General features: G+C 37.8%; 2 protein-coding genes across 11 annotated transcripts in view; one reads left to right on the forward strand and one right to left on the reverse strand.

Moving 5' to 3' along the window:
• The first annotated feature begins 99 nt into the window (after window positions 1–99).
• Window positions 100–2,689, forward strand: GPR160 (G protein-coupled receptor 160). Of its 2 annotated transcripts, none has more exons than XM_010572870.1 (2): window positions 100–265; window positions 1,517–2,689. In XM_010572870.1, the coding sequence occupies exon 2, from the start codon at window positions 1,529–1,531 to the stop codon at window positions 2,588–2,590; it is 1,062 nt and encodes a 353-aa protein (XP_010571172.1). In that variant the 5' UTR covers window positions 100–265; window positions 1,517–1,528; the 3' UTR covers window positions 2,591–2,689. The 2 variants fall into 2 exon arrangements, with proteins under 2 accessions (XP_010571172.1, XP_010571173.1); XM_010572871.1 differs by lacking the exon at window positions 100–265 and adding an exon at window positions 362–479.
• Window positions 2,690–3,613: 924 nt separating this feature from the next.
• PHC3 (polyhomeotic homolog 3 (Drosophila)) overlaps window positions 3,614–26,244 on the reverse strand; it is a 39,619-nt gene continuing 16,988 nt past the window's right edge. For 3 of the 9 annotated variants that reach the window (XM_010572875.1, XM_010572874.1, XM_010572872.1), the window contains 7 exons: window positions 25,811–25,961; window positions 23,872–24,125; window positions 22,869–23,025; window positions 18,558–18,672; window positions 17,180–17,330; window positions 16,857–17,088; window positions 3,614–12,348 (listed from right to left, as the gene is read on the reverse strand). In XM_010572875.1, the coding sequence (XP_010571177.1) occupies window positions 12,194–12,348; window positions 16,857–17,088; window positions 17,180–17,330; window positions 18,558–18,672; window positions 22,869–23,025; window positions 23,872–24,125; window positions 25,811–25,961 (1,215 nt within the window). In that variant the 3' untranslated portion in view covers window positions 3,614–12,193. Of the gene's footprint in view, window positions 12,349–15,956; window positions 16,241–16,598; window positions 16,700–16,856; window positions 17,089–17,179; window positions 17,331–18,557; window positions 18,673–22,443; window positions 22,722–22,868; window positions 23,026–23,871; window positions 24,126–25,810; window positions 25,962–26,244 lie in introns of those variants that run through there. The other 6 variants (XR_774679.1, XR_774678.1, XM_010572876.1 and 3 more) reach the window with 6 other exon arrangements.

Consider the following 26,244-nt stretch of genomic DNA (forward strand, 5'->3'; position numbering starts at 1 on the left):
CCCCCCCCGGCGGCCCCCGCCGCCTCCCTCATCCCGGCGGGGGACCGGAGCGCTGCCGGGAAGAACAGAAACCCCTCCGGAGGCGGGGAGGGCCGGGGTGGAGGAGGGACGTGGAGGTCCTGAGGGCCCCCCCCGGGGAAAAAAGGCCTGTGCGGGGGACGGCGGACACAAGTGCCCTCTGTGCCCGCAGGATGAGCGCTGTTCCCGCCGCTGCTGCTGTGCCCCGGTCTCGGCACCGGAGAGGAAAGGCCTAACCTGCGAACAGGTGAGTTCGCGTTGCGGTTGTACAAACGGAGCGATGGCTTACAGAGCGTGACCCAGTTCTGCCTGCGGGTTTCCTCCTCTCTGCACGCGCAAGTGCAGCATCTTTGAAGACAGAAGGCACACGGAAGGCCGTTTGGAGTTTGTACTGTAGAATGTGTTACGTTTCAGAGGATGAAATGTACTTGTGCGGATGAAGAGTGAAGCGGCAAGCCCAGGTAGGCTCGTAACCGAGTTCAGCGGGTACGTCTCCACTTGTACCGCCGAGTACTTCTAGTTGTTCCTAGTCTGCTTTTCAGGAGACACTAACTCAAATGTTCACTAGCTCTGGCAAGCTGGTAATAAAATGTAGGCGTCTATTTAGATACAAGTGAATCACTGTTAACAGAGATCCGAAGCGGCAATGCCTTTTTACAGCTGCCTTGCTTCTCAGCTTTCCTCTGCTGTTGCTGAGAATGCTGACACCATCGTGCTTCTTCAGGGAAGAGAGAAGAAAGCATGTACAGCTTTGTCTAATACGTCTTGCTGACATATACGAAGCCATCCTGTGTTCCTTTTCCTTAGGAATTAACACAGAAAAGAGCTATCATAAGGAAACTTACAGAAGTCCAAGGGGAAAAAAGTTCTGAGCTGTCTATCATTGTAGTACTTACATTGCTGAAGGATGAACAAAAAGGCCCGATCAACTAATGAAGCGTGTGTGCTTTCTGTTGCCTCAGAGTTCCAGGATTTTAGCACTGAAAAAGCATGAGTTGGGTTGATGCTTTTTCTGCTTTCAGGATATTTCTGCAGTCTCAATTCCATATAGATTCTATGAGCATAATGAACTGTGAGGCCATGCCGTAACACCTCCTGTGTCTTGTATGATTTCTGTCCTATGTGCTTGTCTGATTTCTTCAAAATATGTAGAGGCTCCGAAACATCCATCCCTCTGCCCAGCTGGACAGAAAGACCCCCATGCTTTCTAAAGGAAAGGAACGCAGTCAACCTTATTTCCTAAACCTTTCCTTAGGACAGTAGCTAGAAAAGTACCTTATAAGGTCTATGTTGACCTTTAAACTCTCAAGAATGTAATTCAAAGAACATAAAATTTAGGCACTTTTTGACAATTTAGATGTGTTAGTGAAGCTATTTAGTCTTAATTAAGGAGCCTGGAAAAATCAGATGTAAATTTGGTAGCTGCTGTGATGGAGAATTAGCTAATTGGTAGAGGTACCCAGAAATAAATTTTTACAAACTTTTTTTTTCTTTTCAGAGATGAAGCACTATGCCCTGTGATACTGATTTTGCTGGTTGTCACCATTGGAGGATGGCTGCCATACTCTGTGAAAACTGTTCTGGTCAGTACCACTACACCCAGGTCAACCAACCTCTTGAAATCAGCTGCACGTTGCTCCTGATTATGCTCGGAAAAGTGTTCCTTGATTTCTTCATGTTGCAAGTTAAGCAAAAAAACGTGAAAGTTAGTTTTATGGGATACTTCTGTGTTTCGCTGGCACTTCTTGATTTCACACTGCTGATGAGTATATCCTTCATTTTCTATTTTGAGGACTTTGCACTCTGGGGTCTGCGATTTACAAAGTACCACATTTGCCTGTTCACGCAGATTATTTCTCTTACCTACGGTATTTTGCATTACCCGGTGTATCTTGTGGCTGGTCTGGATTATTACATGACTATAGCACAAACCTCTCAATTTCCTAGGAGAGGTCAAAGATTACTTTATGTATTTGCTGTGGCTGTTACATGGATTTCAGGGTTTTTTTGTATTCTGAAAGTTCCCGCTACCTATGAAGAACTAGAAATTCAGAACCGTTTTTCTGCTTATCAGTGTCCTCTCTACGCCAGCATGCAGAGCTACTCTATCTCGTGTGCCATGGTGCTGCTCATGGGCACAGCTCTCCTGGCTTGTCAGAAGGAGCTTATAGCCATGCTGCTGTCTGTCAGGGTGGTTTCCTTTGCCAATCAGCCTGTTCTGATGTTCTCCTATGTGTCTAACAACAACGGCACTAGCTTTAAGTGGCAGCTCCTGACCAGACTCCTCCTCTGTTTTCTTGGCACTTGGGCACCTTTTGTTCTTCTTCAAATTATCATTTTGTTTCTTGGTGCTCGGATTCCAGCCTACATGGAGATGAACGTCCCCTGGCTGTACTTCATCAACAGCTTTCTCATTGCAGTAGCATACTGGTGTCGATGCCACGATGTTGAATTGACAGAGGAGATGTGGTCTACAGATCCATTTGTCAGCTGGAAATTCTGCTTTATGCCATTTAACAATGAAAACACAGAGCCAGCTGATAAACCAGGCACAGTAATTGTAATCTGTTAACGAGCTGCTGACTGAAAAAGACTGCAAATAAGTGCTGTGCGACAGAAGTGGGTACTCTGATGTTCTGTGACCATGTCCTTACAGATAATACAAGGAAACACAAGGAAAAGAGCTACAACCCACGGAAAAAAGTCCAGCGCCCACCAATATTGTAATGAATATTGCACCAGCCTGTGGGACACTGTGCACTTCCACACTAGGTTCCAGTGGGCAGTAAGCACACCTGCCAGTTCAGAGAATTTAACTTAAGTACGGGTTTAAGAAAAGACCACTACTTACAAAAAACAAGTTTTCAGTTAAACCTTACGTTTATTACTCAAATTTTACACTTGCTTTAAATGGAAATGATCTCAGGTTTTATAGTACAAAATGCAATAAAGTCTTTTTCAAAGCTGGAGCCTTTTTATCAGTTATGTACATGTGTTAAACTACTATCAAAGGTTCAAAAAACTTCTGCAATTTTTTGAAGTTTATTTTCTTGTTAAAGTGTGATGTCTTGTCAGTTTGATTTAAGTTAAGGGTTGTTTGTTTAATGAGAAATAAATTGTTTTAGTTAATGTAAAACTACAACTCCTACAGAAATATAAACTTTGTTTACATAGTACAAAAATAGTGCAAGATGTGCAACTTCCACAGCTACAGGAAAGGTGGTGATGTGTCATTATTTCTTTGCTACTGCTCCTCTAATGTATATATGTACATATTAAAAATGAAATAATTACAGTCAGAGCAATAAGCAGCAAGGTTGGTTGCTATACATAAATACATGCCCAAAGTCAAATTACGTTTTAATTTAAGCCATTCTTTATTTTGAAGCCAAAATGACTTTAAAATTAAAATAGTTAAACTTGAAGTGGGACTGCTTCAGTAGGGGAAGAATTAGTCAGGCTTCTAGTGAAAATACTCTCTTAATTTTCAAATTCTTAGTTTTATGAAGGTCTTGCTTTAATTTTGTAGAAGAGAAATAAATGATACACAACCAAAGCAGACAAATGGAAGTAGCATTTATTTCTGAAGCACTGAACTCACAATACAATGTTGTATTGAAATAGAAACTCTATAAGTAAATGATGCTGTAGGTTGGTTAATCATTCACCCAGACCTACAGGGAACAATGATACCACACAAGAATACTCATTAAGAAAAATCTGCAGATAACAAAAGGTGCAATTACAAGCAAGTTTAAGCAGCATAGTATAAGGTGCTTTGTTTCAGCATTTGTATGATGAATTTACCCATTAACAGACAGATTAAAGAAATTTCACTTCTACAGATTGTAACAAATGAGAGAATCTAAAATTCATTCACATGCTAGTTGGTAATAGGAAAGTGCTTTTTAAAAAAAAAGATTCACAAGGTGAAGATCATATTTTTACATAGTTCACTGTGTGCTCTTCAACTGTAAAATTTAATTTTGGGGTTATAATTTACATTATTATATATCAATTATAGACATAGATTTAATTACAGAATTTAATCCTGCATGGGTTAAATTTCTTATAAAAGAATATTCCAGTATATCACTCCGTAAGAATACACAATCACATCTCAATCATATATTAATCTTACATTTCTGCAATATACCAAAGTCCAATTATCATTCTGGTTTATTACTTCACCCACAGTCTGTGGTAAACTTCTTTGAGGTTTCAGCGATGTTATCAAAAGGACATGAGCATTTTTAAGCAGTAGAAAATGGTTTGGGGAAAATCTGTTAAAAAGGCCATCAAAAGGACAGTAAATGATCAAAAACTGAATTTTAAAACTAGTGCAATAAGAGGAGGCAATGCTTAGCAACACAGTTTGAAGTGTTTGGCACCACAAATTATTTCATCTTTTATGCTGGAAAATGTATTTGGAGGAAATTCTATTTCTGTGTTAGAAGTAGGGAAGCACATACAATATTAATGTGAAAAACAATCTTAAGCAATCACTCCCTGCTCTCTCAAATTGTAATTGCTGTTACTTAGCGCTTGAGATGCTATAGGATAAACCATGTCTAAACACAGTTTTTTGACACAGCATTTCTTCAGGTTATATATAAACTGGACACCCACTGAAATGGGGTTGACAAAATATTTACAAAACCTAATTCCATTTAAAAACCAGCAAATATCTCAAATATAGTAATGCACCAGGCATTTCAGAAGATCATGAAATAACTAATCCCTACAGACTAAGCAGGCAAGGGAAAATTCCTAATTTAAAATTCATTTAACACCAGATGAAGGCAAAGTTATTTTCAGGAACATACATTTCAGATGCTTCTGTTCTGTGTAGTTGGTCTCACCCTTCTGATTCATTAACATCTACAAAACCAGAACTGCAAGAAGTTGGGTAAGGCTGCTGCTGTGTTTTATTTATCAGTGTGGTTCAGCTTCTTAACCCATAATTAAAGTTTACACAACCCCACCTGCCCTGACATGGCAGAATTCCCATAGTTGCTGCAGTGCTTCTAAAGCTGTTTTAAGTTTTTAAAATTTTATTTTTTACAGGGAAGCCACAACGTGCAGCCAAAGCAAGTATTAACGTACTGATGTTACATCACTGTATTACTATCAAATTTGTTCTTCCATACTCTTTGGGAAAAAGAGCCAAAGAGCATCAACCTTCAGGCTGTCACTACACCCACCGAGTAGGTAATAGTGGCACTACAGGTCTCCACATGGCATCCAACTGTGGCATCTGAGCCTGCTATGTAACTATTTTAAAGTACATTAATAGTAGCTCTCTTTGTAAGCCCACTTTTATCCTTGACTTTTTATGGAGGGAGATAACCAGTTGTAATCCTCATCCTATGACACTCCTAACAACAAAGTCTCTTCCTCTGTGTGTTTTCTTTTATCTGGTGCTTCTGGGAAGTCCTAAAGCTGACCCTTGAGTCCAGCCATATCACCATAAACCATTACTCTGTACAACAGGATTACAGTTTCACTGCCAGACAGAAAGAGGAGAGAAGCTACGCTAGGAAGGTGCCGATATCTGAAACAGTAAGAACTACAGACAACTCTGTACATTACTTCTTGTGCTGTGCCAGCAACTAGTGGCCTTACACCATTCAAATACTTTACAGTCTTTAATTCTTATAGGATTATTTGATATTAATGGTAACAGCGGCTAAAGTGTTAACCCTTTATGAGAAACTTCTGTACTTTCCTCATATAAAGAATCCCTTAAAAATCAACATTGATTTTAATGAGATATTCTATGTATTTTCAACTCTAAATAGCAGTATTTGGCACTCATTAATAAAACCCTTCATTCTTTACACACATCTTTCCTGATCAGTACTGGTTTGCTAACACTGTAACACAAAGATTACTTAAAAAGGAAGTTGGGTGTGCAGAATATCTCGGGGTTCTTTCACACACAGACTTTGCAAAAATTGCCAGAGGATGGCAACATCCTAGCTGCCAGTACACTGGCCAGGTAGTGGAGGACAACATGAACCTTCCCACCAGACTTCACCTGCAAAGCAGATATGCCTCATGAGTAAATTATATTTGTGCTTCTAGCCTAATCCCATAATCAGCAAGGATACCCTGATTTAGTACCTATGAACAACACTATAAGCCTTCCAACAATCCCACGTAACAATACAGTGCTTTTCACGCACAATTAAAATGCTCCTTAAGTGTTATGTATTGCACTTAAACGATTTTTATGATCACTATTTTATGAATGCACAATTGTGCTCAAATTATAATTCTTTCTAGATGGAAAAAATCTCTTTAGATCTCCTTTTTCTAGCTCCTTACTGTACACAGTCATTTTGGATAATTCAGCAGGAAGCTAATACATGCTGGAAGTTTGAGTTTTTAACCTGAAATCTGTTCACATCCGTCACGCTCCCAAGAACCGTGCTTTGGAAAAGTTAGATCAACGGTTACAAAATCTAGACTATAAGCTTACTACGTACCTTCAGTTACAAGCATATTCACATCTTTGAATTTTGTTTTTTTCCTTCCACTCAGCTATAAGAGATCAGTAAATAATACACACAACCTTCAAGTGAATGAGCAGGTGTGTATAAGTTTTAACATAGAGGTTACACAAACGTACGCAGCAGCTTAGGATGGGGGCCTTGAATACATGTTGAAGTGCTGAGCATGAGACTCAGGACACAAAATGCTCCAGCTGACACCCAACAGGGCAAAAAGCACATTTAGAAATCTATATGGAGAAGGAAATGGCACTTGATAGACCTCCTCCAAAGTTATGAAGAGGCTAAAAACAAATCAGGCTGATTCATATGGATTAGGGTAACATGTGCTAACTGCTTTTGTACTCAGCCTACATCCCAGGCTCTGACTGCAGGGTACAGGCTGTCCATCAGCTCAGACTACATTAGGGACAGCTTTTTGAAAAAGTAGACACAGCATCTACACAGCAGGCACTTATCTGTACATCTCTTTTTTAAATGCCACTATTTGCAAAGCCATCCAGTAGATGTAACTACATAGAAGCGATAGGGTCTAAAATTCTCATGAATAAAGGCAAATCCGTTTAAAATTAACTTAATTTAGGCTTAGTTTAAATGAACTAAGCATTAAATAAGTTTAAATTTCTTTCTCCTCGCAATATTTCCCGTCTGAAACTACAGCTCACTGTGCAAGAGTGACTTAAAAATTAATTCACTATGAGCAATTATTAACACCTTACACTGAAATTATGCATTTATAGCTCTGTTAATTCCTGTTCCACTCAGCACACAACAGAAACAGTATATTTAAAACAAAACACTTTAAAACGCTAGTTGCTCTCCATCTCTAATAAAGTAATTTGGGTAAATGTTAAAAAAAGTATCCTAGATTGACTCTTTGGCAGAGTCATTATCTGCAGCCTATTGATGAGTAAAAGTCTGGTTAATGAGTGACAACTGTATATCTAAAGATATGCTAACAGGACATCTCTGTGCAATACTGGTAAGAAAATAACCCTGCAAGCTTTTATACACATGCTTAATTTTAGTATGAATAGTCTCAACAGAATCAGAAGAAGTACTCGTTATAAATTATGTGGATGTCTAATTATTCACAAAACCAGGACTCACAATACAGCTGTCATCGAATTCTTTGATCACTTAGAGCTATACATTTGTCAATGTGTAAGAAATTTCTTAAGCTGTTGAGCTGTAAGTTTCTGCATTGATATTGTGATATTAAAATGAGAACAGTTATCTGGAATAGGCAATTAGTTTTAACTGGTATGTCAGACAGAGACACACTACACCCAGCAAAGTCTCACTACATAAACTGCCATTCAAACTACATTTAAGAAATGGTTTTATACCTGAACATTTTCTTACAGCTAAGATCAAGATAAGGAAGTGACGCAACAGCTATCGTAAACCTGCTCAAATGTGTTTTATCCCTTTCCTTTCCTCTTGCTGCCACATCTGCAGTTACAATGGACTCCATCTGTTCTATCCAGAAGGCTGGATTCCCACTTGTGATTTGTCCAAAAAGAAGTTGAGGGGAAAACTCCTGCTTTCACAGGAAAGAAATGAGGAAATGGATGCTTGCAGGGCATAAACCTTCTATTTGAGATATCTCATTGACACAAATCTAGCAAAGGTTTTACCCTCCATCAAGAACTTCATTTCTGGAAAAAAATATGGTGGATTAATAGGTAAATAATGGATTTACCATGCAGTCTGTTTAAAAACCCTTCAAATATTCTCTGGTGATCCAAGACAACTAGCAGTTTAACTTGACAAGATGGTTATTGTCCATTTTCTACATAAGCAAGGTGATAAAGTCTTACAAGTGTGCCAAATGTGAGGCAATATGGGCCGGCTAGGTGAAGTTACCAATTCATTGGCAATGCTTGTTTTTGAACAAGGAGCAGCCTCGAGCTCCCAGAGCACTTCAGTGAGTGGAGATGGCCAGGCTTCCTTGCTGGAGTTCTCTGTTTCTGCTGCAAAGCAGGGTTGCTGAGTGATAGGAGCCAGATGAAGCAGGGGAGTCTGCATACCCATTTTGATCGTTCAGGTGCATTTCTTTAAAACCCCAAATAAATTCTGAAGCTGAGACAAGTGTAATAGTTGTAATTCTATTGGAAAAAATCTTGACAGTCACCTTCAGCCCAGTGCTCAGCAAAAGGGTTTTACCCTGAGGTAATGCAGCAGCTTGCATTAAGGAGTAGGGTAGGATGGAGACTAGTGGAGAAAAAGGGAAAAAGCCATCCAATATATCTCCCTTTTGAGCTAAGATCCCATGGCATCCTCTATTCCTTTCTATAGGAATTGAAATATTGCAGGGATTACCATGAGACGTAGCCCACAACAGCAGCAGTCTGAATACAGAAAACAAAACTCCAGGAAATAAAGCTAATGAAAAGGATTTCTTGTACACACATTGAGTGAGAGCAAGTGTGAAAAAATAGTCAATTAAAATCTGCAATAGTTTCTCTTTTGCAGGAGGGTCTAGCTGAATTTGTGGGGAAAGCCATGGGAAATGGTAGTATGATCCTGGGAAAACCTCACCGATCTGAACAGAAACAAGCAACCGGTATGTAAAATTGTTCTGGAGGAATATTACTCTACATATTATATTGCTTTCTTGAGTAAATTCAAAAGCTTCTGAAGTAGACTTCAGTTGCACTTGGAAGTCTTCCAGCCTACTTTCACGTACAGGTGTGATTTTTTTAAAACTGATTTTATTGACACGGCTATACTGGCAAACACTCCAATACATGTGCACTTCTATCAGCACAGGTTAGTATAGCTGTGTCTGCTTTTAAGTTCCTGCTTAATGCCAAAATCAGTGAAGGAGAAAAAACTTTCAATCTGCATAAGGCCCACATTCTTAGTTGCTGCTTTCATGAATGTTTAAAGCATAACTCACTATCTGTGGCTCTCCCAAAACCACAGAAAACGTAGTGTACCAGAACAACCAGAACAGACGTGCATTAATCAGGTCTACTCTGCGCTCCTGGCATCTGTCAGTGATTATGTCCGAGTCATATATAAACACTAGCTGTAGAAGGTCTTCTGAAAGCTGTCTAACAAAGCAAAATTAAAATGGCCGTGAAATCCTCATGCATGTAACACTACTGTGATTAACTGCAGGTCTAATAAGACTCATAAGTCCACATTTTCAAATATGCCTTAAGCCATTATCAAATCACGTTTACGTATAGCTACTTTTTACATTGCCAAAGAACAGTACAATCAGAAGACGGATTAAAAATTAGCCAGTGAAATTTTCATATAAAAATAATAAAACTTTAAGACAAAAGCCAAAGGATAAATATCTAAGATATCTTTCGTCTTCAATTAGCTCATCAAAACAGAACGTACTCTTTAGAACATATGTTACAGATATGCTACACCGTGTATCTTACAGAAATGCTACAAATGGGAATGTACTGTCTCCATCATTTGAATATCTTTCAAATTAACATTGCCAAACTTTGAACCTTAAACTAAGAAGTTTATTTTACAACAGTAACTGGAGACAGAAAAAACAAATTAGAAAGTGCTTAGCAACTTCCCTCCAAAATGAACCCAGACATCAATTAATTCTCTACAGCCTTTGGTGCCATTTGGATAAGGGCTCTCACCACATACTAGCACGTAACAGCAATGGGTTGTCCTAACTTGGAGCTTCAGTGGTTAATAAAAATATTAATAACATCTGCTATTAGTAAGCTCAAACAGTTGTAATTAAAAACAATCATTCTAACGTTGATCTCTGGAAGATAACGGTAGAAAGTCAGTTAGTAGAAACAAAGCAATAGTCTAATTAAAGGAAAGTGAAGCACAGATTTTTCTGTAATCCCAATTTACTCTTTTAGGTCATCAGTTAAATAATGTACATATTTATCTACCTGTCATAAACCTTCCTTTCAGCCAGTGTATGTGCATTGACTCCTTTTGATCTAGGTCAGCAGTTCTCAAACTTGAGATCAGTTCCTCTTCTTTTCAGAAATACTTTACAGTCCCCCTGGATATCTCCCTACACAATCATATATTATGCATTAATTTGCATAAAATACAAAATACATTATTTGCAGACACATACACATAATTAATTCAAATATACACAACGACTGTATCGGCACACGTGCCCTTCTTTCCCCATACAAGAGCTTAGGGACCCAGGTCTGTACATAAGGGGAGTGGAGCTGTAAAGGGAAGGAATAGACGGTACAAAATACATCCATGAACATTCATACACAGGTGATGGGGAAGCAAAGGCCGAGAAGGTGCTGCTGCCTCAGAGCCCAAGCAGCTTCTGAGAGCATCAGTAACTGGGGAAACTCATATTTGTTCCGCACAGAGTGCAAGAGAGGGAAGACGGAGGGAGACACTAAAATCCCACCGCCTGGGTCTGCAGGATGCAAGTCAGTATCTCCTGCCAGAGGGACAAAGCAGAGCCCCTAGAGATTTCTCCCAGAGTTGCATACCGGTGGCACTCCTGCCGACCTGCAGCTCCAGGCTCCCTCATCACAGCAGCAGCCGCTCCTACACCGAGCTCTGAAGGGACCTCATCGAGCAACTCACCGTGGTCCTTCCTCAAACTACTGCAAGCCCAGCTCACGCTAGCCAGTGGACAAATAAAAGGTGCTTGGAAGCTTCCAGTGAGGCAATGGGAATGTACTACAGGGAAAGACAAGTTAGAAGAGGTATCAAGAAAAAGAGCATCTGAGCTATGCTATCCCTTCTCCACCTCCAGTCTTTAAAGTACACTTGTCTTAACATGAGCTAGTTCTGGCTGCAGTTTTCAGCCCCTCACGCCTAGGAATTTCGGAACCTGAACCCTGAGCGTTCTCACACCTCCTCAGGATCCACTCTCAACACCCATTTGAGAACTGCTGGTCTAGTTTAACTAGCAGCATGCAAAACTACAAACCTAACAACTTAATGCCCTCTTAGTGCATAGCAGCATACAAAGAGTAAAGTAACATGTGCTTCAGTTACCTCTGGCAAGAGTGTCATGCCATTGCATTTCAGTAGCCTGATGACAAGGGTTTTGATGAGACGTCTACATGGTTTATAGTATTTCCAGACTTCAGGAAAATACTACAGTGGCAGAGATGAGGCTAAGCCTACACAAGGAAAACCGGCTGCCAACCTACCCCTTACAAACAATTTGCTCAAGACTAATTTTGAAAATCAGAGAGCACAACTAAATGCATAGCATTTTACTGTTATTAGTGCTTCCACAGGGTCTGTGGACACTTCTGTTATTTCAGTCCAAAAACTGCTGTATGTGGGAAAAAATCTTTTAGAATACAGCAACACAATTTAAATGGTGTTTAGATTGGGGTGAGTGCTGGGGTGTTAATCTTAAACATATAAGATAAGGTCACGTTGGGGAACATTTAACCTATCACAGCATATTTCACTTCATGTTTTCCCATGAACTCCCACTTCAACTCTAAGTATTACTCAGGCTTTACCATGAATCTATTAATCGTTGGAAACTACAGAAGACTACCTGGTATAATCAAAGGAACATTTTTAAGTCTTTATGTGGGGAAACCCCGATATATTTAACAAAACATCACAGTAACACTCATGCCACAGTGAAGGTGTTGGCATATTACTGTTGGTTCTGTCACTGAGAAACTTGTTTAAACCTGCATGTTCACCCCCTATGACTCTTTCAATGAATTGATACGTGCACAGATTTTCAATGCAGGTCCAAGCTTAATATTCATTGCACTCATAAGGTGATCCTCCTTCAACAAGAGGAGAGCTTGTCCATCAATTTCTTGTGCTCTGAATTCATCTGCAATATCTTGACAACCTACAAGGCAACAGAAAAAAGAATTACTGGGGTATAAATGTGCACTCTGAGATGCAATGACTGTCTGCGCTAGAGCTTTCCAGCTACACAATTTGCAATGCTCATTCCCTTAGCTTGTAGAACCCAAGGTATATGCAAGAGTTCAGTATTACAATGGGAACTTCCAGGATAATCTGAAAGTAATTTTTACTACAGCCTCTAATTACACTGTAATTATTGGAGCATTACTCATTGGAAATTTCAAGTCCTATCGAATAAAGCTTTCTCAATTCATTAAGAGGAACAATCGCCATGATCTGACAATTGGAAGAGACTGGCAAAATACCACCAAAACAGCAATCAAGTAAGAGCATAATTCAAGTGGGTTCTTTCCAGCAATAAAGAGATATGCATATTCTACTGCTATGTACAACTCAAAGAGAAAGTTAACATAGCTACAATTTCCAAAAGGTGTTGATTCCATCTGTATGTTAACCACCACTGGGTTAAGGAAACAGAATTTTCATTTATGGGCTTTAGTAAAACTGTCTCACAAATACATTTATCATCAGTTACCTGAGTGAATATTCTATACGCAGCAGTAACTCACTTCACAAGTGCAACTTTAAACTAGTTGGGTTGTTTTTAAAATGATGAACTTTTTCTGAACATGAAATAACATGGTCTCAGGTTACTGAGGCCTAGAATGTTAGAAAAAGGACTCTTCATGGGTCGGACTGTCCCAAGTAACTGATGGCCCCTCTCCACTGAAGAACACTGTGGAAACAAAAGGTTCCTCAAAAGATGTTCTGGACATCTGTTAAGCAGAAACAGTCAGTTATGCCTGGCTGTATGGCAGCTCTGCTGTATGGACAAAGGTCTTCTAACAATGGCAATAACAGCACTCATTGTCAGTTGTTTATTTGAAACTTCTTTCCCCATAACCACTTTTTTTTTTTCATCTATTTATATTCTTAATCCAGTGGTCTCTCCATCTGTCTCAGAGCCTTTCAGACACATTTTAATTTGTGCTCCACCTTCCATTCCTGCTTTCGATTATTCCTCAGTAAAGCCTGTTTTTTGGCATTTTTGTATTTTCCCCTGTTCTAAAAGTATACTATTACAGAGATGCGAACACATTGTGAAAAACTCCTTTTCCACCCCAGATGAAGAGCAATTCACTAATTTCATGTCCTCTTGTGTGTTCAGATTTAAATTCTATAAAAAAGATACTCTAATTTTCTGATGGATTTACAAATGTGTAAGAGAAAAATAGAAAGCAAATGTGGAAGAAAGTATTGACATCCAAACCTTAATTCGTCTGGATTATTACTGTGCAGTGGTCACAACATTCAAGGTTGGAAAAGGTTAGCTTTTCACAGAGAATAAAGCAGGATTTTTTTCCTTAATGATTTGTTAAGCAGACCTCATGCAACAATTAGCTGCCACTTTATAAAGGAAAGGGAAAAATTAAAAGATATTTTGAAAAGAGAAAGGTCTTATTACGGAATTTTATTGTAGCCTCTGGCTACACCTCTGAACCTCTGTAGTTTAGGTTACAACTGTATGAACTACAATCCCAAAAGTCAAACAGTTATTCTGTAGCAGTTGGCTAACTTTTACTCAGAACCAAGGACTATTTTCCATAGCATTTAAAACAACACAGCTTTAATACATGATAAACACCCAGTTCTTGAGCATTATTTATTGTAACAAGAAATTAGAGTGGTATTTTTGGAGAAAAAAAAACAACAAATTAGTTTGTCAAAACCAGTATTTATATAGCCACTAAAGCCATCAAAATGTTTTAGGGCTTGCATGTATTCCATAACATTTACGTTTAATATTTCTGGTACAGTGATGCACTAGCGCAGTGCATCAATAAGAGAACATTCTTCAAGAGCCCAGAGTTGTCAGAGGGTGCCTGGAACAGTGCTGCCAATTCCAGCTACCAAGTGAAGATAATGCTGCCAGTAACATGAAGAAAAATCTTAGGACAACTGACCATTCTCAGGAGGATTTAACAGCTCTATCATCATCATAAAGGTTCTCATTTATGTGTTGACAACAGACAAAACATCTGTAAGCCAAGTGCTAAGTATTTCTGTGAAAGGTGTCACTGTATGTCTGACTTGAGACCCGAACATGGTGATTGTCAGACCACAGCATTTGCAAAGATTGAGAGATCAAGAGAAGTTTTTACATGTAGGAATAAAAGCAGTCCTATTAAAATAGATAATTGGTTGTTGTTGCAGGCTTTTTTCTTTCAGCAGGATACAAAGCATTTCCATGCAACTTTTCCTAAAATACCTTTTCTCAAAGTCATTTCAGAAAAGCAAAAGATGAAAGTTGATGTATTTCAGTTCCCCCATTCAAGCACATTTGGGTATTCTTACACACTTTTGCAATAGGTTGTTGTGCAATAACTTAGCTGAAAAAAGGATGGGATGCGGGTGAAAGACCATTAATCTTGCAACTGAAGAAAGAAAGGAGGAACAACTCTGCTGGGGCTTAAACTGTTGCTCTTTCCCCCAGAAGAAGAAAGTAACAGTACAACTGTCCTACAATCTTCATTTCTCCAAAAGACTCCAGAGCAATTGGAAAACCTCACAAGGACACGACTCCGCAGTTACATCTCAGCTACAGACTCTATAGAGGAAGCTGTAAATCAGAACAGATGTCCCTAATGTTTATGAAAAGCTGACAAATCACCATCTCCTACAACACAGCAGATGGTCTGCATGGACTGCACCAAATATATATTGCAAAATAGTATAGTGAAAGTCAATTATATTATTTCTTGCATTATTCAACTCTGACAGCATTGAAAAAATATTTTTTTCAAGAGAGTGGCTTGAGAATATATTGAACAGAATAAACCCCAAAATTGCCAAAAAACATGAATGTAGCTATGTAACAATAAAAATTCTGGCAGATTGTGAATATAATTTTAAATACCTATTGAACTTCTTTAAAAAAAGTATTTGAGAAACTAGGCCTTAATATGGATGGGAATGAGTAATTATAATAATTTTTAATTAAATACAGAAAAATATAAAGTTTGTTGAAAATCAAAGATTACCTTGTTTATAGAACACACAAAAACCCCCCAGATCCAGCAGCTGGTGAAACATTCTACAAGGAATGGGTTCAAAATGGAAACCACATGTTAAGAATAATATTTTTGTTTTCATACTTGCAAGGGAATTGTGTTTATGTGGTACTTTAAGTTTTCTAGAAAGGAACTATCATTTATTCTTTTGCAGAACCTGGGATCAGGAAGTTATTGAGTTAACTAGAGCCTCAGATCTATAAAAATAGTAACTAAAACCAGCAGTGATACAGTCATACACCAGTAACACAGCTAAAGTACAGAAATACGAATGACCATGTCATAAATCTAAGGAGCTTTGCTTGTTTTTACAGACATCACTACAGGTTCCCAAAAGCATATAGTGTAACTTACTTGCAATTTATAAACCAGCAGAAGAAAGGTACTGCAAGGATGACCTCTGCTGATTTAAGACATCCCTTACTCAATTCTTTACCTGACCTACTTTATAAAAGATTAACTTTATATGGTTTAACTTATGGTCAAAACCCATGTGCGTGACTTCGCAATGAAGATACATTCCTTACAGGTTATTAACCTAATGGGATACACAGAAAAATGGTTTAGCATTTCTAAACTAGAAAATCAGGAACAAACTTAACCTGTGTTTCAATGTTTTGACATGTGAGTTACATGGGTAAGGAACAAAAATTTTTGTATGACTGCTATTATGGAGACCTACCTTGTTACCCGGAAGGATTACAGTATCTGATCAGACAGAATGGCATCCTTCGGAGAAAGAGGGGAGTGAAACTTTACAGCTTATGATAGTTAGGAAATGATAAATAAATGCCAAATAACCTGAAGATGATATAAAGGTAACTGTGAATACTGAGCTAGAAAAAAGGTTTGTGAATAAGTAGAAACAACGTTATTTTTTTCTGAGAACAGACTGTGTCTACCAGTATGCAGAGACTGTATGCAGAAGTTCTCTGCATTTCAGTTACTGAGCAAAGCTATGCAAAACAAAATTTAGCTTTATAGAAGAAATTTGTTTATTCTTTTTTAATGACATATCATGACAGGTCTTTCAAATTTTTCAGTTGTATAAAGGAAAATAACTCCCTTCTTGCTTGTTCTACTGAATAAGCAGCAAGTAAGGAGGGAAGAGAAGAAAGAAATGTAAAGGGGAGGAAGTGTGTCTGATCTCTCTACTGACCTCTTGAGAGAAATCAGACTGAAGGGAGGAACAGCTCTAATCTCCATCAGCTGGGGTGCAACAGCAGAAGTGGGACTAGTTCTATCAACATGGGATTTGTGCTGAAGGAACAAGCAAGAGGAAAGAAATCACATTCCAGTTTCTATCACCAACTAACAAGTACACTAGTGCTGTTACCACACCACTTCCTCATCACACCAATGCTAAAAAGCAAGGAGCTTTACTGTTAAAAGAAATGGAAGAAGTCATTGCACATACCAGGCAAAGAATGTATGAAGGCCCAAACTTCATCAACAGTCCATACTGATGGGTCAGCTTGCACCACTGGTAACAAGTCAATGCTCTCTGGCATTTTCCTAATTCTTAGTTCCCTAAGTTCACGTTCTCTCTCTCTTTCACTCTGTCTTCGCAGCCGTGTGGTCATGGCAGCTGGAACAGCATCTTCATGAGAAGCCGTATCTTCTTCTGCAGATGGATAAGTAATTGGAAGCTGGAAAACGCAGTACAAATACACTACAGTATTATAATTTATTTATAATTCCCAAAACAATGCCATAGTTTTAAGCAAATATTCCACAGACCTGTCTAAGAAAATGATCTCGTGACGCCCCATCAGGGCCACTCGGTCGACGCCCGCGTCGCCCAAGACTTTGGCTATCTGATTTCCGATTCCAGCGACTGGTCTTGTCTGATGTAAACAGCCCAAATTTCTTAGTGCAACTAAGGCTGTGCCTAAAGAAGTAAGATATACTCAATAATGCACTAATAGTTTTTTGGACTGCATTCAATCAATTAACAATAAAATTACATTTTTGTCTACAGAAATGCTGCCTAATCAAAGACAACAACAAGTGTCACAAATATAAGAGAAAGGTATCTCAAAGGCCATTTACTCAAACCCCTTGTCTTGATGCAAGATCAAATACATCTCCACCATCCCTGGAAGATGTCAGCCTTTCCCATTCTTAAAAATTTTCCATGATAGAAGTCCCAACAAGTACCAAATCAAATGTATACATTCCCACTACTGAAAATGGAAATGTCTCACACTGGGGATTAAAAAAACAGCAGACGTAAGAGAAAGGTGGTCTCAAGGCGCACTGACACTGATGAAAAAAAAAAAAAAAAAAGAACTAAGTGGTGATTAGAAATGGGAAAGTATTCCCCATTTCTAAAACATCTGGGATTGAATATCAATTTTCCAGCTGTAATGATGGAAAATTTTACATTCAGATGTTGACTATGAATTCTTCCTCTCTTAACCAAACCAAAACAAACACAGCATATAAACCCAAAGAGAAATAGAAACTAGCTGTTTTCCTCTGCCAACCACCTACAAGCAAATGGCATCACTTATTCTTTTCAAGAAAGGAGAAGCTTTAGAAAACACTAAATTATTTATGTTTATGAATATTTCTATTTTACTGTATACAAATAAAGAATTTTTACGCTGTTGCTAAAAACATTTAAGAATGTTTTTTGTCTATGTGGCATTTCAATTATGCCAAGATAAATGGAGTGGGTTTATTTCCCCCAGCATCACACAAAACTGTAAGAAAGCCCACCTAGCCCAGCATTCTTTCTCTGACATTGCCCAACATCAAGGGAAAGACAATAAGAATATGAGAAATATGTAACCATTTGTGGCCCGTGAACCTCTGCACCAATTTCCATACACTTAGTAACCCTTAATGGATTTCTTTTCCATGATACCCATCACCTTCCCATAAGCCCAAGAGCACTCACAGCACCCTCTGGAAAGAAGTTCATGATTTTACTGTAGTTTCCTTTGTCTATCTTCTTGAAATATAATCTACCATAGTCCTTTGTACCCGTATATTCTGCAAATTCAGGTAGAAGGCAGTCATGTTTTATTGTTTCTTTATTTTTCAACATCAGATACTATTTGGGTGCTATTCCATTGACCAGATAATGATAAGCAATAACTAGACAGAGTACCTTTTGGCACAGGATGTGGAGCAGAATCTTTTTGACCGTAGAAACTTATTAGAATATCCCATTTTTCCACAAAATTCACACTTCAGAAGATCATTTTCAATTTCATCCAGTCCTTCTAAAGAAAGGAATGAGGCATAAAGAAGTCAGTTTCAATGACACAAAATTATGTTCAAATTTCTCATCTCAAGCAGGCAGGCAGAAGAGTTTGAAATATCTAACATATTTAATTAAATACTTTGATTAAGAGGAAATTATGCAAAGCTAAGCAAGTCACAGATTTCATTCTCTATAGAAAACATCTTGAGCAAACTGAACCTTACTGAACCTTCAATTAAGTTATTCAATGAACTTAATCAGCTTTTTTTGTTAAATTTCAAGTCATCCATGAGCAAGTATGCCCTCAAACATAGCAAACAATTAAAAAGAAGTGTTACAGCCCTCATGAATTGCCTATAAAAAGTTCATTAAGACAACCAGGCATTCCACAGTCTAAATTCAAGCTCTCCTGTAATGAGATAATGCATTAACCTTTTAAAATACTTTCTTTGAATAAGCAACCACTACAACCAAAGGGACTTGTGAAAGCAAGTAAAACACTGAATCTTATCTATTAAAAAGATAAGCTGCATATAAGAAAGAAAAGGACTATAGCATCTACCAATCTACAGTCTACTGTTGCAGAGTATTTTTCTGTTATTAGTGAGATGAGGAGGCACTTTTCCTGCTCCTTGTGAAGAATTCAAACACCAGCTGAGAGAAGGATCAGTGAAAGAAAAAATAGAAAAGCCCAAAAGAAGGCAGTACAAGGCAGCATACATGTCACATGCTGAATGTCTATGCTCTCTCCTGCTGGAAGTGTATTTTGTGGGTAGAGCATGGTTTGTACATAGTTTAGAATAATGCCTCTACATCTGCAAACCAACTTGACTTCTGGCATGGAAAAAAAAAGCCACAACCAAAAAATAAACTTATCCCCATGCACTATCCATGAAATTCATCATAAGGAGAGAAGGAGTGAAACTGGCACGAACTGAAATGGAACATTTTGCGGTCATTCAGGTTAAGTAAAAGAACTGCGTGCCACATGGCTGCAATCACAGACAAAATACATTGCTCAAAAATTCAGAGGACTAAACAAACATACATTTCTCCCACATTTCTAATTTACACACGTCACTGTTTCATATAGTTTGCCTCTTGCTATTCACCTTCTGTGTTCATACTTTCAATTTTACACAATTAGTTGCAAAAATTGCAAACTAGCTTTTTGTTCTAAACTCTTTGTTAAACTCTGATGCCAGCTAATGCAAATGCAGGTATCAATTGATATTAAGTTGAAAGATTTTAACTATGAATTTGTAAAAGTCTGTTATAGCAATGTTAACTCACTAAACTGCTTGCTAACACTAACTATTGTACTGACAAAGTAACAAAAAAGCACTAGTGCAGCAAAGGGCTGAAAATGCTGAACAGGGTATTTGAATAACTAATCTGATGCATCAGGACTCAAAGACATAACTGAAATCAACAAATCCTCAGACTGAAAATTACCATGTTGCAAGTCTCCAACTTAGTAAGTTGGTATCACACAAGAAGTAAAAACTGGCAATGGGAGACATACCACATCTGACCAACCTTGCAACTCAAGTTAAATACCAGAAATGCAACCTTCAAATAAATCACACTCTCTCTAAAAAAAAACCAAAACACCCCTCACTCCCAACCCAGGTCATGCTATGTCGAAAAAAGTGACAACAGAGCGAAGCAAAAATTGATGCTAAAAGCCTTTTCTTTTGCATATTAGGTGTTTCTACCATACATGCAATCATACCATAACCTGGTTTAGCATCAGAAAATCTCCTTTGCTCAACTTCTGCATATGCGGATGTCTCTCAATGCTGGATGCTTCTCACTAGTTCATCTAATGAGTAGCTGCACATTGTGTACATAAACCTAACACCAGCTGTCAGGAACAATAACTAAAAGCAAAACCATGCACATTTGAATAATTCCATAAAACAACAGGCAAGCTGTTTGAAATCTGAGAAACAACATAGTGTTAATACTGAAAAGTTCTTAGGGAATGCCATTGAAAAGAAAACTGAATTAAGATCTACTGTAACAAATTAAGGGCAAAATAACTATTGCAAACAGAGCTTCACATAGTCTAGAAGATACACCAGATGGCAGGAAGTTTCTTTTGTTTGAAATATATTGGGTGAAACAAGGTATTGAAAAAAAAGCTGTAGTCTTATCAAGAAAGCAAGTTCATTTAATAGCAATTTATGAAGCGATTTACTAAGCACAGTCATGACCTAAGAGATTTACACATCTCATTTTCTGTGTATAGAAGTAGTATAACTCCATTGAGCTGTAAAATAACAAAAAAAAAGTCAAACAAGTCATGCAATTTACCAGATTACTTTTTTTTTTTTTTTAAAGCCTCTTGTGCTTGATGCTTTCATGTCACTGGACTTCCCTCTCAAAGAACTGGTTACATGGAAGCCCTTACTGGGAGACCAAACAAATAACAGCAATTTTAAATTAAATGAAACAAAGGTTTAGAAAACTTCCAGTCACACTGCAACCCTCCACTACTAATATGCCAGATGCCTGCCTTCTAAAATTTAGTCTGCTATGCCTGTGTGAAGGTTTGTGAAAAATAAAGTATGGTCCTTGAATTATTTTACAGCAGAATATTGTGTAATATATTAAAAAAAAAATTTACTCTGTAAAAATTGTTTCTTCATTTTTCTATGTAGACAACTTAATTACAACAGAAAAGAAAGTTACAGTTACAAAGCAAAGCACTTCAAATGTCTGCCACTGCCTATACTAGGCTGTTACTGCAAAATGCAGGGCTCTGTACTATACTGAGATATACTAGTAAATGCAATCATATAATTAGCCATAATTCAGGATATCCTGTTTTATGATTCATTCTCAGGCACTATTTCCACAGTTTATGACTTCTTTGCACAGATGTTACATCAACACGTAGGAGGACTGGAACCCATCAATATTTCCTTTCAGTGATGTCCTTCCAAGCTAATCCAGCTCCTACTAAAAATCAGTGCTGCAAGTAAAAATACACTCTTAATTTTAAGCAGAGATACATATTGCCTGAGCGGTAAAGTAAATCAGTGTAAGCAAAAATTCCAACCATGTTTACTTGACTTCACTACCAACAAATACTCTTCTTGAATTCAAAATGCTTTCTAAAGCAAGCTTTTTACCTTGTCCGCAATCCTTGACTTGGGTCTGACCCAATAGACTTATAAGCAGTAATGGATATAAATCACTGCAGTAAAAAAATAATGTATCAGAATCTAATAATCTGAAAGACTGAATTTTGAGCTAATTTGTTTGCCGAGATACACAATAGATGCAGCCAACTTCCCTATTGCAGTTCAGTACCATTCATCAGGGCAGAAACCACAGTAAGTAACAAACTGCCATTGGTGTTGCTATCTCAAAAGTTCCAGTGAGAAAAGATCAGGGGGATGGACTGTTTTAATTAAATGACAGTTTACAATGCCTAGAGCAGGAAGCAGTTGAAGCACAGCTATGATGACACTTGCTACTGCTCAGGACATGCTGTCTTGGCTTTTTCCAGCCCCTTGCCCGATGCAGACCTGTGGCAGTAGAAGGCACTGTATTTGTCCCTTCTTAACCTGCTCGCTCCAGTTTTGATAATGAAAGAGGGAAAAGAACTATTTTAAGAGAATGAAACTAAGAGTTGCATTAAGACAAATTCAAACAGATCACCAAAACCAGCTCCTGTGCAATTGCTCAAGCTGTGGAAGAGAAAATACAGAGGTGGCTGAAAAAATCTGGACTTTCAAATCTTGGATGAATTTATACAAAAATGTGAGTTAAAGAAGAATTTGGATTTCCTGGGCCAGGCCATGGTTTAATTGTCATTTCACATCACTCATGAGGCTACCTACATTTGGGCTTGAACAGTAATAGTGGTGTAACACAGCCAAAATAGTTGATTGCCAAGTTCTAAAAAATCCATGATGATGATTATGACAGGTACTGCATGGGGAACTCAATTTAGCCCATGAGTTGTGCCTAAGACCACCGTATTCTTAAGCAGGACAAGTGCATAGTTTCTTGACATTTGTGTGCATCTACAGCAACCGCTGTTATGATGTGCAGCTAGTAAAAAACATTTGAAAATAGTTTCTATTAGAGATAGTGTAAAGGCTGGAGAAAGATTCCAGAAGTACAGACAGGATGAGATTCTGTAATACATACAGAACTGCAGGGGAAAAAAAAATGGGTATTTAAACAAAAACTACAAACCTTCTGCAATCATATCCTCTATCTCTGTGTCCGATGAGTTGTCTGCATGTTTTGTATTCTGCAAGTCTGATTCAACACACACAACACTCATGATTTGACCCTCCACTAGCAATCTTTTTTCTGCAGGCTGTTCTACCAGCAAAGATGAACGACTTACCTATTGCAATAAAAGCAAAGCAACAGTGATTAACTGAACAATAAATAATTGAAAATAGTATTTGTGACTTAGCAGCTGTAACTGAGACTAGAATCACAGTTTCTATTCCGCACCAATGAATCATTATGATACAGCACCAAAGCTCTAAATACCATTTCTCAAGCAAATACAAAGACTCACTCCTGGCTCTGCAGAGTTTGCAATTACATTTAACAAAGGAAGAAACACATTATTTCTAGAGAAGTGAAGAAATAGGAAAATGAGAGACACATTAAATTAGTTAATAAGGCAGGCTTATAGGTTTCAAACTGTCCATTTGTGGATTTAAAAGTCTTCAACAGTAATTCTTACCAGATATAGTACTAATCACACCAAGCTCAATAAGGGGCTTGCCAGTGCTTTAAACAACAAAATGTTAACATTTTAGAATTTTAACACAGACTCATCTCACACATTTAAATTATCACTTAAGTTATCTATAAGACAGACAAACAAACCAAAGTTATTGCAAATGGTAGCCTAAAATCACTCTCTGTAGTTATCTCCGTGTATAGCCTATCTACTCAACTCTGTCTCTGTTTTCATTTAGAACCTTGTCATCCAGTGATACTGGCAGGCCAAACAGTAACATGAATTCTGACTACATATGTAAGACAATAAAAACAGTATACAAGTATACTGAATGCTGTAAGAAACAGGTTACCAATCAGTGGAAAAAAGGTCAAAACCAACATTTGAAAAATTATTCAAGATCTAAATAGCTACTAGCCACAAATAACATCACCCTTAAAAATAGTTTGTTTCAAAAATTAGCAGTAAAAAATTCATAGCAACTTTTACACTTACAGGGAACGGCTCTAACCCCTCCTGAATCACAAAGCCTTCAATAACATGGGTCAGGATCTGTGGTTTAACAATAGCCTGTGGAGGTTTATTTTCTAGGCTAGGAATGCTATTGGGCATTGATGTGCTGTTGCTCCTTGTTGTTGCTGCTGGAAGCAAAAGAGGTGGTGGTGGAATAGAGGCATGTGAAGGATCAGATGGAGATTTAATTACTGAGGCACTGACTGATGATGTCACTGAAGGTAGTCCCCCATGTTCTGAAAAAAATAACAAACTACGTTATGTTTTTGTCACTTATGTCCAACCATTGGCTCAGAATTCTAGAAATAAGCGGTGATAAGCACACCCATCTCTGCACCCATCATCTTGTAACACATGCTTTTCCCTATGGTTTACAGTTTTTACCTTCAAAACAAGATGTTTTTCCTTGACAGACTATTTCCACAAATGAACAGTTCTCATGTAAACATTTTCCTTTACTCAGTAGCTACAAACTATAAGCATAGCTGGCTATTAATTACCTACACAAATCACAAATCCTAAGTCAAAAGCAGAAACCAGTATTTTCAAACATTGGATTCTCAAGAGTGAGCAGCTGAGGTATTTTTGAAGAAAGAATTTATTTTCAGGGATGCTTTGAGCCTCAGTAACCTGCAGGGTCACAAGTATGTACAACATCAAGGCACTAAGCACCCAGTTATATGCATAGCATATATACACACACTCTATACTATAGAGAGAGTGTATATATTTGTATATTTAGCACATTGTGGAAGTTACATTAGTTTGCAGGACAACAATTGATACAGGCATGTATATCTTACAATTCACTGAAGAAGAATTTTCATTAGAACGTCTCCTTACTGTTGAAAGGGTTAAAGCCCCAAGGACAAGGGGATGTTGTAAATAAAGGTATGTTTCCTTCTGTTCTGAGAAGATAACAACCTTAAGCCCTTTTTCAGATAAATTAGCTTAGTTTGTCAGTATGGTTTGCATCAAAAGGATGTTAATCAAGGAAGAGTAGATAGTAGAGTTGCCCACGAACATTCTTTAGGATAAGCTATCCAAACATGTAAAATGTGCCCCTGCACAGAATCCGAGGAAGAGGTCAACTAGCGGACAGGTGATGAAGATTATTGAAGACTACCAGAGGACCCCAAAGGACCACCAAAAGAAGATGACTGCGCATGCAGATCAGACATTTACATATATTAATGAGTTCTCAAAAACCAGGAAAACCTGTTTATGGAAATAAGTTCTCATAAATTCTATGAATATGTATAGCTTTAATGTATATAACCCTCTAAAGGTTCACCCAATCGTTGGAGCACTCATGGTGGACTCATCCCCAGTGCTGCCCGGTGCTATAATAAAGGATGCCCGCTTAATACTAACTTCGTTGCTATTGAGCTTTATTTCAGGGAACTCTCTGAATACTCCATTTTCCCTACGGGGAGATTTGGACCTTAAAAAGTACCTGTGAATTTTGTTTCACTGTGGCATATAAAAAAAATGGTGCCAAAAAGAATCATACACTGCAGTCAACAGCAACTTCTGATTGCTGACCCTGATCCTGCAAAATCAATCTTCACACCAGACCAGTCAGCATATTTTGCCCATATCACACAGCTATCACTTAAAGATTAACTGGAGAGTGACACCCCCGTCAAGATTTTAGTATAAAAGTACATGCTAAAGAGCTCAAATAAGCATTTTCTGTGCTACATGTTATCCAAATATATATATAAGCTACACCTTCGGGACTGAATTATTTGTTCTATCACATGGATTTCTAATATATTTCATATAGTTTGTTTTACTTAAAAAATGATACCACTAAATTATAAAAAAGATCAAAATAATAGATTTTTATTTTAAAACATCAATAACTAGTAGAAGTTTCTAAGAAGAACAGCTACCTTAGTTTGACATTTGTTCTCACCTGACAAAGGATCTTCTGAATTAAGTGTCTCTCCATTCCCCAAGGTTATGGCTGGTGGAGACAGAGTGGGTGGCGTAGGTGTTCTAGCCATATGGACACAATCTGATTCCTCAGGCATCTCTTCTTCACATACATTCTCCACTTGGTAAATCTGCATCCAACAAACTATTGCTTTAGAGAGATTTCCATTCTACCTTAATACCTTAAAAGAGTTACATAAATACAGTTTTTAAAATAAATTACCAGTTCAAATATGCTGATCTCCTAATAAAATATTAGTTTCCAAACTGCATACAAAACAATAAACTATGGGGGCATCATAATGTCTATAAGAGCAAAATTATTTGTTACAAATAGCAAAATATGAAGAGGTACGGTTCTATCAAACAGACCAGAGAACTTGACTTTTTCAATATCTTATCTTTATAGTTTAC

Source organism: Haliaeetus leucocephalus, unplaced genomic scaffold, assembly GCF_000737465.1.
Source record: "Haliaeetus leucocephalus isolate CR32 unplaced genomic scaffold, Haliaeetus_leucocephalus-4.0 Scaffold362, whole genome shotgun sequence".
Taxonomy (NCBI): Eukaryota; Metazoa; Chordata; class Aves; order Accipitriformes; family Accipitridae; genus Haliaeetus; species Haliaeetus leucocephalus.